The sequence below is a fragment of the Nycticebus coucang genome, chromosome 13 (assembly GCF_027406575.1).
Source record: "Nycticebus coucang isolate mNycCou1 chromosome 13, mNycCou1.pri, whole genome shotgun sequence".
Taxonomy (NCBI): domain Eukaryota; kingdom Metazoa; phylum Chordata; class Mammalia; order Primates; family Lorisidae; genus Nycticebus; species Nycticebus coucang.
Genome location: NC_069792.1, coordinates 60,895,556 through 60,920,017, shown reverse-complemented (window position 1 = coordinate 60,920,017; position 24,462 = coordinate 60,895,556). Strand labels below are relative to the sequence as shown.

Below are 24,462 nucleotides of genomic sequence, written 5' to 3'. Positions count from 1 at the left end.
TCTCCAGGCTTCCTACACCATGAGAAAACAACCACTGTATTAAAAGTACTTTATAAAATACAATATTTAGTTGTATTGAGAAAATAAGGAATGTACTTGAATGCAGCAAAGTCAGAGCAATAATGTATCTTTTGCCTACCAGTTCTATTTTTTAATTTATAAATTCATCATGTGATTGCTTTTCAAAATCCAAGAATTAATGGCAGACCAACAATCACCACACTAATAATGGAAATGGTAATTTTTAATGCTCCTAAACTGAAATATTGTGGAATGAATTTGATGGTAAGAAGTTATTCCTACTCTTTCACTGTAATCAAGACCTAAAAGATGAGGGCTTTACATAAAGCACCCTGGTAAGATTTTTGGAAATGCCACTGGTGCTAACACTCAGCAAACATTCAGGGAAACTGTGTTCCAGACACTTACCTGCCAGAGATATTCAGATGATTGGAAAATGGTCTGTGGCTCGCACCCAGACACATACCTGTAACCTGAGAGAGCTGAGATGAGGGCTAACAGCCAGGGGTAGGGTGCTTGGAGAGTTGGAGAACTGGGGAGGGGAAGGTTTTCGTCTCAGTTCAGGGAAGAGGGCTTAGAGCTTCAGCTATGACAGGGCAGAGGTGACAAAAACAGGAGAGGGCAGATCAAACAACTATCTCAGAAACTGCACCAGTGGGGCTGGTTGAATGCATGGATTTGGGGGGTAAAGAAGAGCAAGAGGTCAAAGACAGCCCCGAGGACTCAGCTTGAGCCACTCAAAAACAGTGATACAGCTCATTGGAAGAGGGGTGGGTTCAAGGGGTAGGATAAAGAGTTCAGGTTTGGATGACTCCGAGACGCCCAGGAGTAGGTAACCTGGGGCCTGCTGGAGTCATGAATCTGGAGCTGGATGAGAGAGATAGATATGGACATGAAGATCTCTGTGACGAGGTAGAGGAGTGGGTGGAAAGGACCGTGGACACTGAACTGAGTGAGAGGACAAAATTGGACAGAAGATAAAATTCTAGGGGATAGGTACAACAAGAGGAATGGCCAACAAATTTGACAACAAGCAAGGAGGTCGGAGGTGGCTCTGGAAGCTAAGAGAGGAGACACAGGAGATCCTCCATCACCTGTTATGGCACATAGTAGATGCTCAATAAATGAGATAAATTAAGGTTGAACAAATAAATGTGGCCGATAACTGCTAAGTTTCCACCTGACTTTAAGGCAAGCTTTATGTTTGTGTTGATCTATATTATAGAGGCTATGGCTATTGGCTTTGGAGCCAGAGAGAAGTGAGCTGGAGCCCAGCTCTGCTAATTGCCAGTTAGATGGCCTTGGACAAGGTCCCCAGGCCCACATGAAGGTATTACCCTCCTCACTAAGTGACCATCAGTGGGAGGTGGCTAAATAAACTCTGACACAACCACACAACGCAGTTAAGAATGAGGGTGGCTCATGCCTGTAATCCTAGCACTCTGGGAGGCCGAGGCGGATGGATAGCTCGAGCTCACAGATTTGAGACCAGCCTGAGCAAAAAGGTGAGGGCCATCTCTACTAAAAATATAAAAAACTGAGACTTGAGCCCAAGAGTTGGAGGTTGCTGTGAGCTATGACACCATAGCACTCTACTGAGGGCGACAAAATGAGACCGTGTCTCAAAAAAAAAAAAAAAGAAGAAGAATCATGAGGGTGATTTTTACGAATTAACATGAGTAAAAAATAACTTAACAATATTGAGAAGTTTCCCAAATGGCGCAATCTACAAAACCATTCTTCAATTCGCCAGATATACAGATGTGTATTTACATTTGTAGAAAGGTCTGGAAGAATATACTGGAAGGACGTCTCAATGCAATAACAACATGGTTGCACAATGGATGCTCTTGTTACACAAGCTGTGTAAACTTCACCTGGTAAGGACTCCTCAAAAAGGCAACAGGTACCCACATTTTGGAGCATTGAGTCAATGACCTTCTTTATAGGGTAGATGTTATCCGTAGCCTTGGACTAGTTATTTAACCTCTCTGTGCTTTAGATTCCTTACCCACCAATGGGAATAATATATAAAGGGCACCCATTAATAGTGTTTGGAAAATTAAATGCCTGGGTACGTGTAAAACTCTCTGGACAGTACTTAGTGAATGTTTGCTATTATATCATCATATTTTAACATCATCTTAAATTTTATGATGATGAGAAGACAAATATGTTCACAAAGATGATGTTCTCACAGCTAGTAAATGGATTTTTAACGAAGATCTATGTAAGTTTTTGCTCTGTACCATAGAGTGGTGGTATACACACCCACACACACACACACATATACAAGTGTGCTTACACAGTAAAACAGAATGGAAAACTGAATATGGACCAAGGGCTGTGAGGAAATAGGCAATGGGGCATTATTATTTAATGAGTAAAGATTTTTAGTTTTGCAAAATGAAGAAAGTTTTGGAGACTGACAATGGTGATGGTTGCACAGTAATGTAATGTATTTAAGGTCACTCAAGTACACACTTAAAATGGTACACTTTTTGTTATATGTTTACCACAATTAAAATTTAGAAAAATAAATTTAAAAAAACTGAAAATGAAGCAAATTCACCTTAAGACTACCAGCCTAGGAGCTGTGGCTGTAGCCAAAGGCCGCTGCCTGTGCCAAGGCTCTCAGAGACTCTAGCTCCCCACACTCGTGGTCTGGATTCCTGTCACCTTTGCAGACCCCCACACTCCATCCCTCGTGTCTCTCAGGAGATGCCCCAGGGCAGACTTCCGCCTGTCTGGGCCAGCAGAGCAGGTTTGATGTGCCACTTGGTCCTGGTCCCGGAATCTGAGCACGTGTTCTTCCCTCTGATATCCTCCTCCCCTGTAAGTCCTAGCTCAGCCATCCCTCTTCCCCAAGCCCAGAGAGGCGCCATGTTTAGTCCAACACGTCACTGCTGGTGCACAGCAGACAAGGGCGCCCCCTGCAGTTCCTCTTCTCACCCCATACGGGCGCCCCCAGCTTCCTCTGGGTTCCAGCCAGTGGACTGCAGGACAGATCAGTATGCAGACTGAGTTTTGCTCAGCTGGCCACAGAAGAGGATACATTTAAATAAATGAAGGACTCAGATTTGCTTTCTGTGATTTGTTATTTGCTGGGGGGGTCAGCTGCAAAACATTAATTAATATTAAGACCATCCCCCTAAGCAGTACAAGTAACACCTGTCATCCCAACCACAGGCACGGTAGTGACATCTGCTCTCCAGCTAACAAGGTGGGTCTTCTCTCCTGGGCCCGAGATACAGGGTGCTCACACAGAGAGTCCCCTGGTATTATTCGCCTTGGGCCCAGGAGAGAAGACCCACATTGGGTCCAGTGGTTTCTGGCTGTGGGGCTTCTCTCTAGCAGGAGGAGGGGAGCCCAGGGACACCCTGGGTTTTGTGCATCGTGCTTCCCTCCTCTCATGTTTTCATAAAAAGAAATGCAGAATCCGATCCCCCAATGCCTTGTTCGTTGCCCAGGGGAGGACCTGCTCCCTTTCCTCCTTTCTGGAGCTCATTCAGAAACATGGCTCCCAGGGCGGCTCTCTCTTCCCATCTCATCGTTGGTGGCATTGCCTGATTAGCATGTCATATATAAATCACAGGTCCCTGAGGAGTGGATGTGACCTACTCTGCATCGGGGCCATGGAGTTTATCCAGAAAGGGCAATGGGAAGGCCCCTTTGGCCTCATTTCATTTACTAGTTGTCAGCATTTACTCCATGCCATTGGGCACTGGAGATAAATAGCCTTGTACCCATGAAACTCCAGGCTGGTGTGGGTGGCAGACATCAGTCAATAAATAAAAATGACTAGCCTAAAAGCTAAGTAGGGAAGATATTGAATGTAGTGTGATAACACAAGGGAGAGTCAGTTGTTGGGCAGCAGAAAATGTAATTGAAACTGGGGGAAGTGCAGAGAGAGCCTCTCTGTGGAACATGGCTGCCCCCATGTTCACAGACACACAGAGGCACAAACAGTGCTCCCCACACACACGTAGCCACATGCACACACAGAGATTCACACACATAGGCACATGCACACACAGACACACAGAGAGATAAACACACACATGCACACACAGACATGCAGGCACACAAACACACACGTACATGTACGCACATGTATACAGCCCTCTGTGACACTTCAAACCTGCCCTTAAGGCACCGTCTGAGATGAACAAGGGCTCCTGGCTGATGTAATCCCATTCTTGGCATTGTTCGCTGAGGCCAGGACTCCAGTCTCTCTGCACATCCCAGTTTCTAGGCATTAGGCTCATCCCTGAAACATCAGAACAAGAGCCCCGTAGAAGCATCTGGCGAGCTCTAAAGCCGTGACATACCTCCACACATTCCCGTAGAAAAGGGGCAGGACGACGCAGGTAAACGTGTGTGTCAGTAGGGTATTTTGGTTTGACTGCAATTTTTTTTAGCATGAAAAGGCTATGAAACAAGCACACACATAAACACAGGGCTATAAAAAAAGCTACTGAACAATCAGTGATCTCATGTTTAAAATTGGAAAATTACACAGCAATATATTTAAATGCTGTGCATAAAACCTCACCATCCTCCTTCTGAAACTTAAATCACTGGCTCCCAGGCTCCCAGGACAGAGTGGAGGCCAGAGTGGAGCTGCTTTTCTTCTGGGGTCAGTTCCCAGCAACACCTCATTCCAGAAGCTCCTCCGATCCCAATCCAGGAGAGGCACAAGAAAGCTGGCCATGGGAAGAGGGGAGCCCAGGGACACCCTGGGTTTTGTGCATCACGCTTCCCTCCTCTCATGTTTTCTACACAAAGAAATGCAGACTCCGATGCCATGGTGTTGGCCATTGAAATGACCGCCCCTGGACACGGTGGGTTATAACTCAGCCACTCCTGGTGGAGTCAGCCCAAGCAGACCCACAAAGTTTGCCAGAAAAAAGCCATATGAAGCTGACAGATCAAAAGTGAGTCATGCCAGCTCTTCTCTTAGGGAATAGTTAGTTGGGTGTCTGACTGCTAACACCTCAGTTCTTTTCATAGTAGGTCTGAAAATAGCTCAGGAGTCTTTAAATGTCTGGAGATGTAGGCGACAAAAAGAGTTTTAAGTGGAAAAAAACCTCCCTGAGAACCCCAATTCCGTTCCTGCCACATTCACCCAGCCTGGCTTGCTCACACAACATTCCTAGGTGTCCAGAGACCTGGGATGAACCATAGGTCTCTCTGGGAGACCAGGAATCTGGGGCTCAGGATTGGCCATCCATGGATGGGAGATGAGACTGGTTGTCCAACATTCAGATGGCCAGACCCTTTGTGCTGTCAACTTCATGTGTCCTTTGTTACAAATCTGTATGTCCCGATCGCCTGCCCCTGGTCACTCTAGGAAAAGGCAACTCCTTCCCTAATAGGCCCTTTTCTCTGTTTTGGAGCCTTACTGGTCCCGTGCAGGCTTTTCACTTACCCCTCCAGTCTGTGGCTGTATTCAGCCTGAAGTCACCAGGCGGTCTAAGATCCTGGAAGGAGAAGCTGAATCTGTAGGGGGAGGGATTGCAGGCAAGCTGATTGGCAGGGACAGCGTGGCAGTGAGTCTGGTGAAAATGAAAGTGGGCGCTAACGAGGACCGAGGTGGGCGAGGCTCCGTCAGGAAGGTGTTGGTGAAAACCTGGTGTGTGGGCAGGTGAGGCTGAGCAGGCCGCCAGGGCCCACCCTGAGGTGGTGTTTCCCCACGAGTGTCTGAAAGCCACCTTCACCAAACCACCTGCAGATTCCTGGTCCCACCCCAAGGACCCGATTCTGCGGGGGGTGGGGGGAGGTGATGCCCCAAAACCTACATTATTAAATACTCCCCAGATGATTTCCATGCATAGTAAGGGGCTTTAAAGTCTACACTGCTTCATGACCGTGAGCAATGCCCTTCAGAGTTATTCCCCTATGTTTAAAATGGTATTTGGCAATTAGTCAGCTGCCAGTAAATGATCACTATGGTGAGCAACTGCATAAATAAGTGGGGATGATTAGAGATGACTGAAATTTCCACCTGAGGGTCTGGGAGCACAGAGGTTCCATGAGCAGAAAGTGGCCAGTGTTAGCCAGGATGACTTCAAATGCACAGGGTGACGTGGGCAGCGGGGCGGTGGAGGGGTGGGAGTGGGGGATGGCTTAGGCTGGAGACAGAAAGGCCACTCAGCCCAGTGGTGGCTGTAGCTGGGCTGAAGAGCACCACAGCCTGCCAAGGACAGAGATGCTGGCCCAGCGTGGGTGGAGGTATTTGTCACATGGTGTCAAAACAGGAGAAGGGAGTGCAAGGGACTTACGTGTTGATATACAAGTCAAAGAATTGGGGTGGGGGACGAGAACAGAGGAAAGGCCACTGAATTTAGCTATTAGGCAGCACTGGTGACCATCAACAGAGCAGTTTCAAAAGCGACCGTTCATAGAGGGAAATAAGGAAATAGCTGGAGAGGCAAGCTGAGGCTACAGTGGAGGCTGCCTACACCAGCAGTCCCCAAACAGAAATCCAGAAGCCACCCTGCCCCTCCCTGTCCCTCTGCCCCACGCCCAGCTGCTAATGGAGGCTGCACAGCCAACAGCTCCTCTCTGCCCTCCCCTCTGCCCACTCCCTTTACAACTGGCCTGTACATGTGCTATGGCCGTGACCTCAAATAGGCCTCCTGGCCCCTCTCAGGCGCCCAAGCTGCTGTCAGAGTCACACATTCTGACAACATTAATGTGGTCAGGATGTCCCTGCCCTTCTGCCCCCCAAGTGACAAAAGAATGAAGCCCGAGCTCTTTAGTTTTCAGCTGGTTTGCTCTGCCCTATTTCTGCACCTTGCTTGCTTTTAGCCACACTAACATATGTTTCCCACACGTGCTGGGCTGTGTTTGCCACCCTGTCTTTTTGCAGGTCCCTGTTCATGGAGGAAGAAATGTCTTCCCTTTCCCTGCCCCATCCCTGACTCCCTCCACCACCCCCATTGGGCCAGCAGCTGATCCTCTTTCTGTGCACAACCCAGAAGCCTCATCTTCATGAGGAAACATTTGTTCTTTCTTTCCTTATGCCCTCACTGCCCTTTTAATATAAAATGCATTTAGTAGTTTCTAGAGCTCTCTATTCTAACAGATCACCATACCCTCTGGCAAGCAGGCAGGGGTCCCGGCTGCAGGTGGAGGAGAGTGGCATGGCCTCCAGAAATAGAAACCTCCAGAAGGCCCCTGCTGGGTGAAGAGTGCAGATAACATAAATTCCATGGAAGGCCTAAAATAACTCCATTAACCTTGTCTTCCTTCTCCTCCCTAACTTACTCTCTGTTCCTTTTCCGGGCTTCTCCCTGTCCTTTTCCTTCTACAGGAATGTTAGGGCAGCTCCAAGGCACACCTGACCCTCCTTGAGTGTCTCTCTCCCCTGGGCCAGGGCTCGGAGGCCTTGTTGGTGTCCACCTTCTTCTGAAGGCTTCAGCTTGTCAGCTGCTGACACCATGATCTCCCTAGGAGAATTCAGCCAGAAGGATGGTGATACGGATAAAGGAGGTAACAGAAGGAGGGAAATGTTGCAGCTTTTCAGACCTGTGGTATCAATTGGCTATAACACCCACGTAAGGTCCTTGGGTAGAAATGCTAGTTAACAGTCCTAACAATAAGAGGAAATTATAACTATGTAAATGTGGTATTTAATTTCTTCCCTCGAGAGGAGGTGTTTGTTTTTCCTCTTAAGACACAAGGCATCCTGGCCCCCAACTGTCCTGAACACCCCTTCGTACCCCTCCTGGAGGGACAGCAGCTGGAGGCTGTGCCCCACTGGACGTAACACCAGGAGCACCAGCCTCCTCGGCCCTCTTCACCAGCCCAGCACAGATCCCTGCTGCCCTTTGCAGAGTACCTGGAAGAGGACACCTGCAGATTTCCCCACTTCTCAAGGTGGCTGGGGAGCCCCATCTGCCCTGTACACATAGGGGCACCCTCCCAGGACCGGGGTAGGGAATCTGCCAATCTTCACAAAGGGAACACATGGAAGTGAGCAAAGTCAGCCCTGAAGCCAAGTGGCCTTAATACAATCTTCCTCTCTGTTTAATGATTTTATTTATTTATTTATTTTTTGCAGTTTTTGGCCAAAGCTGGGTTTGAACCCGCCACCTCTGGCATATGGGGCCAACACCCTACCCCTTTGAGCCACAGGCGCCACCCTTGTGGTGGGCGCCTGTAGTCCCAGCTACACGGGAGGCTGAGGCAAGAGAATCGCTTAAGCCCAGGAGTTGGAGGTTGCTGTGAGCTGTGTGAGGCCACGGCACTCTACCGAGGGCCATAAAGTGAGACTCTGTCTCTACAAAAAAAAAAAAAGAATTTCAATGAGGTGCAAAAGGATGTAAATAGTTTAAAGCCCAAAGGAGATGTTCGATCGTGGTTTTAAAACTCCATTCACTTGGAACAGACACTAGCCCAAGCAGTTTTCTAGTTGCATTGTCCGTGACACTGTCATCCACTGTGGCTGACTACTGAAGAGGAAATGGAACCCTTTAGAAAGCAGTGTTTGTATGCAGTCCCTCTGCTCTGCTTACAAATAAATTAGGAGTATCAGGATCTGTTCTCTGCCATAATGTGGACACAGACATGCAAAAATTCTGGTTTTTACATTGCAGTGAAGAACTGGACAGGGCCTTAGGGATTATCTAATCCAACCTTCTCATTTTGCATCAGGGGAACATGAGGCTCAGAGAGGCCAAGTGACGTGTGCATGATCACAGAGCTGAAGGCAAAGCCCAGCTTAGCCTGGTCGGCCCAATGCTCTCACTACTGTGGTATCCAGCTAGCTAGGATGCTCAAGGTTACCCAGTGCCCTATGTCCTGTTAGGGAGCTACTTCAGCAGCAGGGACAGTGGCCTGGGTGGGACAGGATGGGTTGGCAGGGCTGGCTGGCCATCAGAAACTCTGAGCAGGACAGTGTAAGGGGAGGGAAGGATCCTGCAGGGGAGTCTGTTTCGAGAAGTTTCCAAGAATACACAACCACACCTTCTACCAAGAAGGTTAGGAGCTCTAGGTCCTGGGCAAAAAAAGGACCCACCTCCCTATGTCTGCAAAAGAATAAACATAGCCCAGCCTTTCTCAGGAAATCTGGTCCCCAACTTCGAATGCCCTTGCTGTGTTTCTCACTGCATGTATAATTGAAGTGCCTCCAAAAAGGGTAGATCATTTTTTCCCATTTAATCTGCACACCTTTAGAGGCTGGAGTCCTGAGTGTGTCACTGTGACTGCTTATCCCCGAGCCAAGGTGCGGAGACGAAAGTACAGCAATCAGACGTAACAATTCAGTGAGCCCGCATCAATGCGTGCACAGGAGTGTGTTAATGAGTGTTAAAACTGACATTGCAAATACAGCGTTCTCAATTTTTTAAATTACAACTCTGTAACAAGTCATGCTGTTAAAACATACAAGAAATACCAGTTAAGCCTTCAAGTAGATAACACACAGCCTGTACAGATCATGGCTATCCCAAAGTGCATAACAACTTATTTTCTTTGAAATGAGGCAAGAATTAGCAGGTAATTCAATTACTTGAGTGCTAAGATAAGAAGAAATAACAAATTCAAATGCTAAATACCAATTACTACCTCATGAGCTACAAATCAGCTTGGCATTACAACATGCCCTTCCTTGGTAACAAACCCCAGGAAATGAGGGGTTTGGCAGAAAACATAAACCTATAACTGACAGGCATTTGTGCCATAGACGTATGTCCCTTCCCAACCCAGCACTTCCAAAATGCTCATCGCATAGATCATAAGAAAAGCACATCTTATGTATTTGTTCCAATGGCATTGAAAATAATAACCTTCAAATGTTGGGAGTGAAGCTGTTTTCAAGACAACAGCTGGAAAGAAAGATGTGACCTCATATTAGCCTTTGCTCTAAGAACAGAGCAGAAAATTAACCTGACCCTCCCTGGTTAGCTTCAGGGACTAGAGGAAACTGCTACGTTAACTATTATCTTGCAATGTCAAGCAAAGGTCCAACTGTGAGCACTTGTGAACTTCTTACCTTGGAGGAGTGGGGGTTTGGGGATGGGAGAAGCACAATTATTTCTCTCTGGGTCAAAGTTCAGTCTCCACCCTTTGTGGAAATTAATTCCGGTGTTCAAGCCAGTTGGGTTGTTCTCTTCCTCATTTAACTGAAACCACCACTTAGGAAACTCAATGGTATTGGGACATTCTCATGCTCAGAAGTGACTGAAGGCCCAGGTGGGCAAAGTAATATTTTAAATAAGAATGTGTGTGTATGTTTCTATGTATATATATGTACAAGCGATGTTAAAAAGATAGTCTCTAAAGCACTTTGGGATTCCTCCAATGAAAGGCACAGATAAATGCAAGTCATTACCAAAAGGAAAAGTCAAGTTATCCAGAGTTATCCAGCTTTCACATCTGCAAAGGTACCCACTAGGGCAACCTCTTTTTTTTTTTTTTTTTTTTTTGGTGGTAAACCATCATGTTAGGGGAAAAATATTCATGAGAGTGACTGGGTTATTCTGCCTCCTTCCTCGTTTCCACTTTGCACAAGCTTCATGGTCAGTGACCTGATACCATCAGCCTTGGCAAACCGAACAGTCCTCCCAAGTTTGTACCATTACCTGCCTTCAGTGCAGCTGGGATGATTTTGTAAGTTTTATGTCTTCCAATGCTGGAAACATCAGTGAAAGCCAAGTGTGTTCCATGTGCAAATTCTAAAACCTAGCCCTGCTCCTCTGATTCAGTGGTCATTTGCCTCATAGCCACTTCATCTTTCTTGGTGCTTCTGAGAAGCAGATGTAGACTCTGGGAGGTGGCCACCCCACCCCTGCATGTGAATCCAGTCTGATGGAAGGTTTTGAACTTGGGACAAAAGGACATAAGTGGCAAACTGCATTCATCCAACAAATCGCCCATGCTGCAGTCACTATGGCAACTACCAGTACACAAACCTCTTAGAAGATCCTCTCCACACCTCTGTGAGGTATGCATTATCCTCTATCGACTAAAACACAAAATGGACCTCTTAAGGGAAGGCCTAAGCCTTGGGTAAAAAGCTTTGCTAACTGCTCTGACCCCTGGATTCTACCTTTAGAATCTAAGACCAAACTTAGTGAAAGTCATGGGAAAACCATCCTATTACTATGAAGATGATGGAGAAGGGTTACCTTACACAAGGGCCCAGGTTCCTCTTCACAACATCCTGTGCCTGTTAACTGAAGAAGAGGGGGGCATTTTGGAGAAGGAAATGGTTGTCTCCTTTCAACATTAGTTTAGAAGTCTTTTGAATAGCGTTAAGCCTTTCAAGAGGTTTACAATTATTTATGATGTTTATGACTCTTCCCTTTCTCCTGGTCTACCTATTCTCCCTCCCCCCCCCAAAAAAGGCAGCTGGAATGGAAATTAAAACTGCAGTGTTTCCACCCTGGCTAAGCCACTATGGCACAACCTTCAAGCACAAGTCTATTTTGAGTATATACTTCCATACTACCAGGTTTCCATGGCATGGCAGGAACTCCAGGGCAATCATAGCATCATATACAATAACTATACCCAAGCAGCAAAATTATTTGAGTAAATTCTGCTTGGAAATAAAAGGGCTGTCGTTTTTTGAGCTTTCAGAGCAGGCAACAAAAGTTTTGAAGCTGCTGCCCTTGCTGGCAACACAATAATGTTCACCTCAGGGAGATGAAACAACAGTAAACCTTTTTTTTTTTTTTTTTAGCTGAAAAAGACAAAACACGACCTTATTCCTAAACATCTTAAAAAATAAATATTTCCAAAACATGCTACTACCTAAGACAAGCAAAATTTGGTCGAATGCCCTAGACCAGGAGCCTCAGCCAGAAATAATACACGTCTCTATGGTTGCCATAGGAAGGATGGAGGCTTGACCATGGGGGAAAGGGCACAGCCTTCACTGACTTAGCTTTAGGTGTCCTGGTGTTTGAACTGCTTAGCTGAAGCCCCTGTCCCTAATACATCAGTTCTTGGGGAAAAAAAACATTCAATCTTTACAACACGTTTAACTAAGTAACATTCTCTAAAGAGCGACATTTACGAGATGAACATCAGTGTCCATTGCTCTAAAAATGATCGGGGCACCCATGCAAGCCGCAGAGCTACAGATCATTTATAAAGACAATTTACAGACCTGCATCGGGCAAGTGTGCTGAATTTTGCATTCTCTTTGTTTTGGCATTAAAACTAAATGAAAGCAATGGATAAAGAACTGAGATTTTGTTTTCACATGACTGTGAGCAAAATCCCGCGATATCCCTGCTGACCTCACAGATGCATTTTCACTGGACAGACTCGTGGGGGCTTTTTGTACAGAACTCACATGACAACCTCAGAAACAGGAGCACAACAACTCACAGACAGTACCAGGCCACAAGCACTAGAATAGTGTACACAAAGAACAGAAAAATTAGCATTCTGGGTGTGTCCTCATCTGGCAGAAAGGTGAACATTTTATGCCCACGATGCAAAGACCAGTGAGTGTGATTTCATCGCAAGGTGCACAGGCATGGTGTCAGGCACACCACCTCCGACGGTGATCCTAGCTACTGTAAAAGAAGCCTGGGTGCAGAGCCCATGCATCTCTTCCCTGTGGGGCTGGGCATACTCCTTATGCCATAACCCTAATGTGCCTAGTCTGTGCCAGAGGCACAAGAGGCAGCTCATCCATGTGGGATGGAGGGTGACAAGTCCTCCCAGCTAATGTAGGGAATCATTTAAACTCAGTTCACTCGGTGAACTCCTGCTCATGTTCGTCAGGCTTGCCATGAGGGATTTAACTTTATGGGCATAGTAGTCCCTCAAATTGACTGAAGGGACCTCCTTCAATCCATCTCCAAAGTCACAGCTGCGCATCGCACTTTCCAGTTGCTTTTGGCGCCGGTAAAAGTGGGAGAATTTATTAAAGATCAAGGTGATGGGCAGCACCACCACAAGGATACCTGCCAGGATGCAGGCAGAGGCAGTCAGCTTTCCTGCTGTGGTCCCTGGGACCACATCCCCATACCCCACTGTGGTCATACTGACAGTAGCCCACCACCAGCAGGCAGGGATGGTGGCCAGGCCTTCATTCTCCTCCTTCTCAATGGTGTAGGCCACCACGGAGAAGATGGAGATCCCCACAGACAGGTACAGCAGGAGCAGCCCTACTTCTTTGTAGCTGTATTTCAAGGTGGCCCCCAGGGAGCGGAGGCCAGTGGAGTGTCTGGCCAGCTTCAAGATACGGAAGATCCGCATCAGCCTTAGGACCTGAGCCACCCGGCCCAAGTTGGCCAAGGTAGGGGTGCTCTCCACCACCAAGTTCACCACCAGAGTGATGTAAAAGGGGACGATGGACATGAGGTCAATAAGGTTTAGGGCGTTCTTGAAGAACTTGAGGAAGTCAGGGGCCACAGCAAACCTAGCCACCAGCTCAAAGGTGAACCAGGCGATGCCAAAGTGCTCCACAATTTCGAACCTAGGGTCTTCACCGGGGTGGCCCTGGCTGTCGTGGGTTTGGAAGTCCGGAAGGCTGTTGAGGCACATGGTGATGATGGACCCCAACACCACCAGAATGGACAGGATGCTGAAGACTCTGCTCAGGACGGAGTAGCCAGGGTTGTCCAGCGCCAGCCACAGCTGCCTGCGGAAGTTGCCCAGGGGCTGCCCGTCGAACTTGGAGGCGTCGTTGTAGAAGGCGAGGATCTCATCGAAGGAGGACGTGGTGCTCTCCTGGTCGCTCTGCTCATCCCACTTCTCCTGCTCGGGCTCCACTTTGCGGCCGTGGTAGCTGTAGCTGCAGCAGGAATCGATGAAGAACTCGTTGATGCCCCAGTACTCAATCTCCTGGCTGAAGGAGAAGACGCACAGCTCGGCCATGACGTGCAGCTTGCCGGTGTGATAGAAATGCAGCACGTAGGGGAAGAGCTCCGGGTTGCGGTCGAAGTAGAACTCCCGCTGGACGTCGTCGTAGTCGTCGCAGAGCTCCAGGATGGCCTCGCGCGAGTGGCAGAGCAGCAGGCGGCCCAGGCGCGTCTCGGGGAAGCGCAGCAGCGTGTGGGAGCGCAGCCTCCGCTTGAAGCCGCCTACGTTGATGCGGATCTCGCCGTCCTCGACGTTGGCCTCGGACACGTCCCACAGGCTCTGGCCGGTCATGCTGGAGGCGCCGGGTCGCCCGCGCCGCGCGGGGGCGCTACACCTGCAGGCCGAGGGAACGGGTCGGTGGGGGCGCGGGCGCCCTCTGCCCGCCCGGTCCTCCCAAGGTGGGTCTGCGGGGGCTGAGGGGCCCTGGGGAGGGGACCTGCCCCGTGGGGGTTGGATTCTCCTGAGGCAGGGCAGGAGTAGGTTTGTTTGTACTAGCGTGGCTGCGCCTCCACCCCCACCCCGGGGGTCCCGGAGATGGCCTTTCGCGTACGGGGGTCGCGCCCCTGCTGCTCCGAGGGCCCGGGGGCTGTGTGCTGACCTCGCTTGTGGGCAGACACCGGAGACGCCCCCGCCCGCTCGCCGCAGACAGGCGGGACCGGAGCTGAGATACGCACCCGCAGGGCTGGGCCGACTTGGGGGGCGCGGAGCTCTGGGGGCGGGGAAATTTGCTCGAGTCTGTAAGCCGGGGCCGGGGAACCGGGCATGGCCCGGCCTTCCCGGCGACCGGCTCCCACCACTGGAGAGCCCTCTGCCCGCTTCGGGTCTCCCTGCCCGCCTGGCGCTGCGCCTGGCCCGGCAGAGCTGCCGGGGTTCGCCCTGCGCGTTTCGGAGGCGCTTACCTGGGAGCACCGGCGCCCGCGGCCGAGGCCGGCGGGAAACTTCCCCGACCTGCCGGCGAGCATCGCGGCGGTGGCCGCTGCTGGCTGTGCGTGTGCGCGCGGGAGCGAGTGTGTGTGCGCCTGTGTGTGCGCCCGGCGGGCCGGCGGGCGGGGTCCGCCGAGCGTCTCCTCCAGTCTCCGGCCGGGCACGCCGCCGCCGCCGCCCGCAGTTGCGGCAGGCTCACAGGTGGCTGCGTGGTCCCGCCGCTCACGGAGCCCCCCCTGCGGATCCGCGTGCACCTCACCCGCCGGGAGGCAGGAGCCCGCTCAGCCGACGGCCGCGGGGCCGGGGCGGGAGCGGAGCCGGGGTGCCCGGGCTCTGGCCCTGCGCTGGGCGCGGCGCGGTGGTGCTGAACGGACAGCTCCGTGCGCCCCGGCCCCGGTGCGGCCGCCGCCCCAGACTTGGAAGATGCAGCCTCTGCCGCTTCTCTGCGCTTCCCTGGCGCGTTACCGCGACCCCCTTGCGACCCCCTTGCGCCCCTCGCTGCGTGCGGGTCTGACACCTTTCCCTAACCCCCCCCCCACTCGCCCCCTGGTGACAGCTGTTTTTTTTCACCGCCCCCAGGGCGCAGCCAGGGGGCTGCTTCCGTTGACCTTTCCCCCACCAGGTCTGGCAGGAGCAGGGCTGGGGAATAAGGGGCAGCTTGCGCGTGGCTGGTGACAGGGCAGGACCAGAGGAACTTCGGATTTCCCTTTTTAGGGACCTGAGGAAAAGTTTTCCCCGAAGCCCGGGGGTGGGGTTGTTGGGGAACAGGAGCTGGGGCTGGGTGTGTGGGGGTGGGGAGGACGAGGGAATCCTGAAGTGAAGCCCGGCGTAGCTTGCGGAGTCACGGAGTTGTGTTGGGAGCTCGTGCGGGCTCCGCGTGTGCACAGGCCGGGGTGGCGTGTGGGCCGTGGGGGAGTGCATGGAGCTGTGTGTGTGCTTGTAGGCTGGGGAAGGTAGGCGTGTTCAGTGTCTGTGTGAACAGCATTGATAAAAATGGGTCCTCTGATGGGACCAGACGCGTGCAGTGTTAGTAGAGGGACGTGTCAGTGCGGTGTGTGTATGTCATGGGAACCCAAGTGCCATGCACACAGTGTAGTATTCAGTAGGGGTGAGAGAGGGGCAGGTGTGTGTGTGATATGTTGAGAGATATGTGTGTGCAGACCATGGGGACTGGGGCCTGGGCTCAGTGTAAGTGTGCTCAGGATCTGTGCCCTCATTCCCAAGATCTGACATCCCAGCTCTTGGTCTCCTAACCTTGTCCTTAAAGCCCTGCCTACTGGGTTGAGCTAAGAAATGGACCCACAATCCCAGGGGAGCTCCCTCCCTTTGGTCCCTCTGTATGGTGTACATTTGCAAAGACCAGAGGTCTGCCAGGTGTGAGAGCTTAACAGTGGTGTGTGTCTACAGGTCATGGTCAGAAGTCCTGGGAAAGCCCTTTCAGGGCAGCTCTGGACTCACAGGGCAGCCACCACCGCCACAGTAGGTAGTCCATCCTTTCTTTGTGCAGTCAGTCAATGCCATCCCCACTGAAGAGATGTCTTGCATAGCGGTAGAGAGCTTTGGCCCTCCTTGGAGGGCCTGGGGAGGACCCTTGATCTGGCTTTGGGTGGGGGCTCCTGGATCCAAGTCGGCCCCACCCCTGTTGCAGCCACTTGCCCCTGGGTATGTGTGTGGGTGAGTGTGCAGGTGTGTCGCCTGCTGAGAGGGCTCCTCACCATGGGGGGGCTTCCGGGGAGGCAGCTGCGTGAGAGGGAGAATAGGGTAACGAGGACCACACACGTTTTTTTTCTCTTGTGTTTGATGCTACAGGGGAGTGTATGTGTGTGTCTGTGTGTGGAGGGTCTGGTGTTTGCTGTCTTTGTCTCTGTCTCCTTTCCTTCATGGGCTGTGTTGCACACCCCACCTCTCTGCAGGTCTGCTGGATCTATCATTTGAAGTCTGGGGCTCCCTCACACCTGCCTGGGCTGCAGTCTGCAGGTCCCTGGGTCTCCTTCATCTACAGGGAATGCTGCTGGGAGGGTGCCAGTCCTTCTGTGCCCGTGTAATCACTGTCACTGCCTCTTCCGCCTTTCCCACTGCCCCTCCCCCACACACACACACACATACCTTCGGGGCGATGGTGGGTGATGATCTCACTGCTGCTGGTGCCCTTGGCAGCAGCCCTGGGGGACACCCTAGACAGCCCTCACCCCCTCCTCTCACCCTGACTGCCTGTCTCTGGCCCCTCCAGAGCTCACAGCCCCCCTCTGCTTCACTGCCACATGACAGCGTGCCTTCTGCTGCAGGCCACCATTGCCAGCCACTCCCATTCCCTTGGCCTCAGCTCCCCGTTCTTTGGGGTTAGCTCAATGAATACATCACCTTCATCTGCTGCATTTGGAGGGTCCTCTCCCCCACAGAAATGCTTGGGTTCAATTACTCTGGGGTTTTCCTCTCTCCCCTGCTTTATTTATCCGCCTGCCTCCTTCTGTTCCTGTCTGGTTTTGTTCTTGCTCATTCCTTCAGCCTTTGTGGTGGTAGGAGATTTTGCCTGTATAGAAAGAGTCCCTTTGCCTTGTTTCTCTTTGTTTCTCCCACACCCATGCCACCCCACCAGCAGAGCACTGGGGCTCTGCCTGGACCCCAGGGCTCCCGCCCCTCCCATCTCTGTAACAGGGGCCATTCCACGCCCCTCTCGGCTCTGCCCACTCCTGCCAACCCCCACCGCCTCCCACCTTTCCTTCCATTCTCCCCTTCCTCCCTCTCTTGAGAGAGCTGTACCAACATGCCTTTAGCTACACTGTCCCCGGCATGTGCACCTGCCCTTTGATAGTTTTTCCTGTGCATCTGGAGTCAGGGACAAGCCCCCACGTCTGCCTTTCCTTGAATGGCAAAGTGAACTTGGAGCCTGCAGGGAGAAGCCTGAGTTTGGGGCATGTTGGTTATTTCTTGGAAAGGCAGAGGGAGAAGCTCTATGGGTCTGACAGATGCCTTTGCAGAGGGTTAAGTGTATGTGACAGGCAGAGCCACTTGTTTATTTCCCAGTCACTGTGCTGAAGAGAAATGGAATCATCTCCCTCCTTCTGTACAGGGGAAGCTGGTTTTGTTTATGGTTTATTTAGAGGTCTGAGCCCTGATCTTAAAATTCAGCCACCTGCACCGGGCGCCTGTTGAGGCCTGCCTCTGCGCTGGCCTGGCCCACTGGGGAGATGGTGAGGGGACAGAGGGCTAAGGGGAGAGGCACCCTGGAAAGGGGAACAAAGGGACCCAATGTGGTGGCCCAGATCCTTGCACCTGGGTGACTATTATCTCTGCCTGCCTTGCCAACGCTGATCTCTCAGCTGAGCCCACACATCTCACATGCAGCTTCTTTCCCCCTGACAGGCGAGGGGGCTGCATTGGCGGCTGGGCTGAGGGAGCTGGGCTGCCTGACCTACATTCTCCCACGTGGGGCTGAGTGCTGACCTTCCCTGGGCGTAAGTGGGGCTGCCTGCCACCCCGATAGTGTGGACCTTCCACCTGTGCCCATCCTGAGCCCCACCAGCCACACACACACACACACACACACTCACACTCACACACACACTGCAGCCACAGTGTCTCTTAAAAACACAAACTAGGTCATGGTATTCCCTCCTGAACACCTTCCAGGGGCTTCCCCTTGCACTGAGGATGGAAGCCACTTCCTTGCTACAGCTCCAAGACAACCCTATGATGTGCCCTGCCCAGGCAGCCTGCAGCTGCACGCCCCTGGGCCTTGTGCAGGGACTTTGAACCTGCTGCTCTCCCTGCTCATCATGGCAGGTTCCTCATCAACTCTGGTCTCAATTTAAATGTCACCTCCTCAGAAAGGCCTAACTGCTCATCCTAATCTTGATGTCTCAGCCAGTTTCTGTGGTCACCCTCACAACGCTTACAATCAGCAATTGCCGAGCACTTTAAACAGTTATTGACTGATGAATGGATGCGGCTCCAGCTGCTGTCTTAAGTTATTCTGTTAGATCCTCTGGTGCAGGGCCCAGGGAATCAGTATTTTCTAAGCTTCCTAAGTGGTCCCAATGTGGAGCCAAGGTTGAGACCCAGAGCAGCCCATCTGCAGGTGCGCCCAGGAGCTGCATACCCGTGAGCCCCCAGCCACGCACTCTGCATGGAGGACTCACTCAGCCCGGCAGACGCCCACCTGCAGCCACCCCTACTCTTAGGACAGGCCCCCCTGCCATGAGGGCACTGTAGAGGCCCTGTCCCTTTGTCACCACCTCCTTTTTCCTGGCCTCACAAAGGGGTCCCTGTGCCTGCCCTGTCTCAGAATCCTCTTCCCCACAGACAATTTGTGATTAGGAATAATCACAGTTTCTTCTCCTCCTTGGAAGGGGATCAGCCCCTGAGCCATTTTCATGGCAATGGTGGTAATGGGGCCAGCTGCCCTGTCTGGGTGTATTCACAGGAGAGAGGGCGCAGAGACACTGTGGGGGGATGGGCTGTACAGGTGAGGGACAGGGGAGGGGAGGGCAGCAGCAGGGAAGGGAGACCACTGAACGTGACAGTGGCGGCTGAACCTTGGAAAGGCTGGAGTGGGGAGGAGGGAGTTCCTTTGGGGGCATAGGAGATAGTTTTGAGAGAAAATTTGGGAAATAAAGGACTTGAAGTTTTGCTGCACATTATGAAGCAATTCCTCATTTAGTGTTTTCTCAGGAGTCAATAGTAAATATGTTTCTGGATGTGGGACTGATATTTTTAAAATACGAGTCTTTGCCTAGACCTTTGTCCCCGGGGGCCACCTCTCTCTCCACCTCTCCCCTCCATCCCCACCTGCTCCTTGGAAGCTGACGAGGAAGAAAAGATAGTTGCTTATGAAGGGCTCCTCCAGGAGTCCTATAGTGAAAGTGAGACCAGGTCCTCCAGTCCCCACTACTTGTGGGGCTCTCGCCACTTACCCCACTAGGAGCTGCTCCCTTGGGGCCCTTCACTGAATTCCTCAGAACATCCTGGGACAAGAATGGAATGATTAAGAGAAGCTTGATTAAATTTAAGAGTCACCACGGGGAAATTTACAAGAGGACAACAAGGCTGGAAAGGTAGGGCAACCACCTTGTTCTAGGGGCCCCTCCCAGCTCCGCTCTCACCTGCCTCAAGGGTCCAACCATCTTTCCACCCTGGATGCTCCTGAAAGCCCATTGTGCATAGGTTGAGGCCCTCTCTATCTGCCTCACTGTGTCTTCTGATTTCTACTGTCCCCCCCTCTCTGGAACTTTCTCTGGGTGGTTGGTAGCTCATCTGAAACTGCCAGCCCCTCCCACAGCCCTCCTCACTGGCCCAGTGGGATGCCTGGTTGAGGACAGTTCACTCTGAGGCCCACCCTGTGCCCAGGGAGTGGAGAGTCTCCGCAAACACCCACCGCTGCATGTCGCCGAGGAAGATGAAGACAGGAGAGCAAATGAAGAGGCAGCTGGACTGTCCCCATCCTGTTCTTCAGCCATGTGTCCTTGGGCAAAACAAGGATATTCTCTTCATGTGCCTCATTTCCCTCAGCTTCAAACCTATGATAGTCTCTGATAAAATTATTGTGAGAATTAAAAGAAGCATTAAAGAGCTATGTAACAAGGCCTGGCACATAGCAAGTGCTTAAAATGTTAGCTGTGACCAGTGCCAATTATTGAGCACTTATGACATGTCGGCTGTGTGCTAAGCTCTGCTGTCCACTGGCCTCTTGCCCTCACTTGGGTACTATTACTACCTCTATTTACTGATGCCCATTAAGTGGGGTGTCTAGACTCACACATTTCTCTATGGTTCTAAAGTCTTCTCTCTTAACTATCTCAAGTAGGTGTAGGATTAATTATCATGGGCTAACTACCATAACAAACAACCCTCAAGTGCTTAACATAATAGAGCAATCTTCACTAATCTGCAGGGGAAGAGGATTCTGAGACAGGGCAGGCACAGGGAACCCTTTGTGAGGCCAGGATAAGGGAGGTGGTGACAAAGGGACAGGGCCTCTACAGTGCCCTCATGGCAGGGGGGCCTGTCCTAAGAGTAGGGCTGGCTGCAGGTGGGCGTCTGCCGGGCTGAGTGAGTCCTCCATGCAGAGTGCGTGGCTGGGGGCTCACGGGTATGCAGCTCCTGGGCGCACCTGCAGATGGGCTGCTCTGGGTCTCAACCTTGGCTCCACATTGGGACCACTTAGGAAGCTTAGAAAATACTGATTCCCTGGGCCCTGCACCAGAGGATCTAACAGAATAACTTAAGACAGCAGCTGGAGCCACATCCATTCATCAGTCAACAACTGTTTAAAGTGCTCGGCAACTGCTGAATGTAAGCGTTGTGAGGGTGACCACAGAAACTGGCTGAGACATCAAGATTAGGATGAGCAGTTAGGCCTTGCTACAGCTCCAAGACAACCCTATGAAGTGCCCTGCCCAGGCAGCCTGCAGCTGCACGCCCCTGGGCCTTGTGCAGGGACTTTGAACCTGCTGCTCTCCCTGCTCATCATGGCAGATTCCTCATCACTCTCAATTTAAATGTCACCTCCTCAGAGAGGCCTAACTATTGTAAGACCACAAGCAGATGCCTCAAGTCTCAAATAGTACTGAACCCTACATATCCACTGTACATACATGCCTAGGATAAAGTTCAATTTATAAATTAGGCACAGTAAGAGATTAACAATGGTAACTAATAATAAAATAGAACAATTATAACAATATGCCCGCATCACTACTCTTGCACTGCAAAGCCATTATTGAAAGAAGGGTTACTTGAACACAAGCACCACAATACCACAGCCCATAGTTGATCTGATAACCAAAGTGGCTACTAATCAAGCAATGGGCAGGGGGAGCCTATTATATGGGTAGACTGGACAAAGGGATGATTCACATCCTGGGATAGACAGTGTGAGCTTTCACCACTAGAACAGTGCACAATTTAAAATTTACCAATAGGTTATTTCTGGAAGTTTCCATCCAATACGTTTGGGCTGCAGATAACTGAGACCTAGAAAAGTAGAGCCACAGATAATGGAGGACTGGTGTAAAATGATGATTTCTTGCTCATGTTACAATCTAATTGGGTGTTTGCGAGTAACCTTCCACATGGAGATTCCAGGACCCAGGCTCCCTTTGTATAGAGCTCTGCCAACTTCTAGGGCCTCAGAATCCTTCCCTGGCATCCTCTGCATCATGCTGAGAGATGAAGGAAGACAGAGAATGTGGACAATGGCATGAGATGTTTTCAAGGCTGGGTCTGGAAATGGCAGATTTCACTTCTGTCCACATTCTTTGGCCAGAACTCAGTCAAATGGCCCATATAACCACGAGGTGGGTGTCAAGGTTAGAGGAGGGAGAGGATCACAGAAATTGGGCGCACAGCATTCTCTGCTGCTGGTGAATAAATGGAAGCTGTAGACATCCTATGTTCACCTACTTCTCCCAATGTGGGGCTGGCTTGCACAGGGAGGTCCCAGTTGCTGTTCTCAGCTACAAGGACTTCACTTCAAGAAGAAGGCCTAAGACAGGAGTCTCTCCAGGAGTCTTGGTTGACACTGAAGGATGGTCTCTTGGCCTCAGATAGGACTATTTCCTTTCTCTCGGAACAATGCTTCCTGCTCTGAACTTATACTGCATGTCTGAAGAAGAGCCCAGTTCTCAGTTGAAGCAACAGGGAATTGTGTGGAAGAACATAATAAAGGATATTAGGTAGATTACAGACTCTTGAGGCCAGAAGTCAGACTTGGAAGCAAGAGCACCAGGACCTGTATGCGGTTGGTAGCAGGATGCACCGGTTCTGCTACAGTGCTGGGTATGAAACGGGCGAGCACCAAGGGCGGTGGGAGGTGCTTGGAAGCTACTACACTGATTGGCAGCACTGGCGCTTAATGCACTGATGCATTTGTATCTGCAGGTTGTGGCAGAGTGGAGCACAGGGCAGAGCCTCAGGAAAGCCTTTGGGAGGGGTGGCGGGGGAGCTGTGACACACAGGAGTCTAGGTGGGGCAGGATTCACCCATACTCAGAGTGGAAGCACAGCACCCTGATCTAAATGTCCACTCTCCTTCTTCCTTGACCTCTACTCCTTCCCTAGTTTGGGAAGTTGGGAGAAGTAAGATTCCCTTTGTGTCTTTGTCATGCCCAGCTGCCCATTCTAGGACACATTCCCACTCCTCAAACCTCTAGCTCGGGTGCTCACAGCTGCTGCCCCAGCCCTCAGCCTGCTGCCGTGTACGTGACACCTGCCCACCCATCTACCTATTGGTCGCCCATTGATCCATCCCTCCATCCGCCCACTTACCCATCCCACACTCTAGATGCCTCTGTGGGCTCTTGTTTCCATGGTTACCTCCAGGGCCTGCGTCTGCTCTGGGTTTGTTGAGGGATTTTCCTGCTGGAGGCTGCTCCCTAGCCAGCTTTGGTGTTGGACCCAAACCTAGGATTACTTCTGGGATGCCTCTCCCAACCTGCAGATCAGGGGTTGTTTGCACATTGGTCCATCAAGGTGATCAGCTTCCTGGGTTTAAAATAAAATCAAGAGCTCATCAGCATTTGCACAGTGAGATAGTGGGGAGCGGGTCATGGCTGCAACAGGAAACCAAGTGGGAGTTCCCAGGGCGGGGAGGGCCCCTTACTTAGTGATCATAACAAAAGCTAGCATTTATTAGACACTGTCCCAAGGACTAACATCTAGTAACTAGGTTTGTCCTCACAACAACACTCTGGGGTATGAACTACGATTATCTAAAGGGGAAACAGGCACCAATGGGTTGAGTACCATGTTCAAGGTCACAGAACTAACCAGTGGTGGAGCTGGGATTCAAAGCACATTAGGGTGACTCCAGAGTCTGTGTTCTTAAATATGGCATTCATGGCTTCTTTTTCAGCCATTTCTACCCCCTATCCCACCTAGGAATTCTGGAAGTTTCCCTGAGTCATTTTTTTCAAGACAGGAGGTTCCTGAACACCTCCCAGTGCTCAGCTCTGCTCTGAGCCAGTGTGTGCTCTAGGCCCACTCAGAGCAGCTGTCAGTTGCTCAGAGCCTGGATGGGCAATAGCTGTTCCCAGGAGGGGCTCCTCTGGCCCCTGCCACCCGAGCTGGTCTGTCTGTTGGCTCTAGAAATTTCTCCAGGTCAGGGCCAAGCTGCACCTTATCCTCAGAGGCCTTCAGGAGGGTGGGGAAAAGCAATCCCATAAGAGAAACCCAGCTGAGGGAAGACACAAGATGTTCCCCTCGAGTGACAGAAAACCAATTCACACCCTTCTCTGCAGCCAAAAAATTAAGCTAATTTTTCATTTCTCTGCTTATGTTCGACTCAACTAAACATAGGAATCTAGGAATGCAAACAATGACTAGATTTTCTTAATTTAGGGCAGTTTTAATTAAATCTTGCTAAAGTGATGGAGGCTCCACATATTTTTATCGTGGTGGAAAGCTATGAGATTTGGAAAGAGGATATGTGGGGAACATGATGTTAGAACTGCTTTCCCTGGCTATCCCCTACCCTGCACTGGCTTCCCAGGCATGCCCCAGAGGATGTCTCCCAAGAGAAGGCGCCATTCTCTCTTGGGAGTCTTATTTCCTTTGTTCTTGTTTGTTGAAGAAAACTAGCTGCCTTATATGCATTCAATACAATTAGCTGGGCTGGAAAGAGAAAGTCCAAATGACTTAGCAAAAAAAAAAGTTTAGATTACAAGATTATTTTTGAGAAAAACTTGGATTT

At 50.8% G+C, this 24,462-nt stretch overlaps 1 protein-coding gene across 1 annotated transcript; it reads right to left on the bottom strand.

The window, feature by feature from the left end:
* Nucleotides 1–11,303: 11,303 nt before the first annotated feature.
* KCNS2 (potassium voltage-gated channel modifier subfamily S member 2) lies at nucleotides 11,304–15,049 on the bottom strand. The gene is made up of 2 exons (XM_053559017.1): nucleotides 14,751–15,049; nucleotides 11,304–14,185 (listed from the first exon to the last, which is right to left on the bottom strand). Exon 2 carries the CDS (start codon nucleotides 14,140–14,142, stop codon nucleotides 12,709–12,711), a length of 1,434 nt encoding a protein of 477 aa, XP_053414992.1. The 5' UTR covers nucleotides 14,143–14,185; nucleotides 14,751–15,049; the 3' UTR covers nucleotides 11,304–12,708.
* Between the last annotated feature and the right edge of the window lie 9,413 nt (nucleotides 15,050–24,462).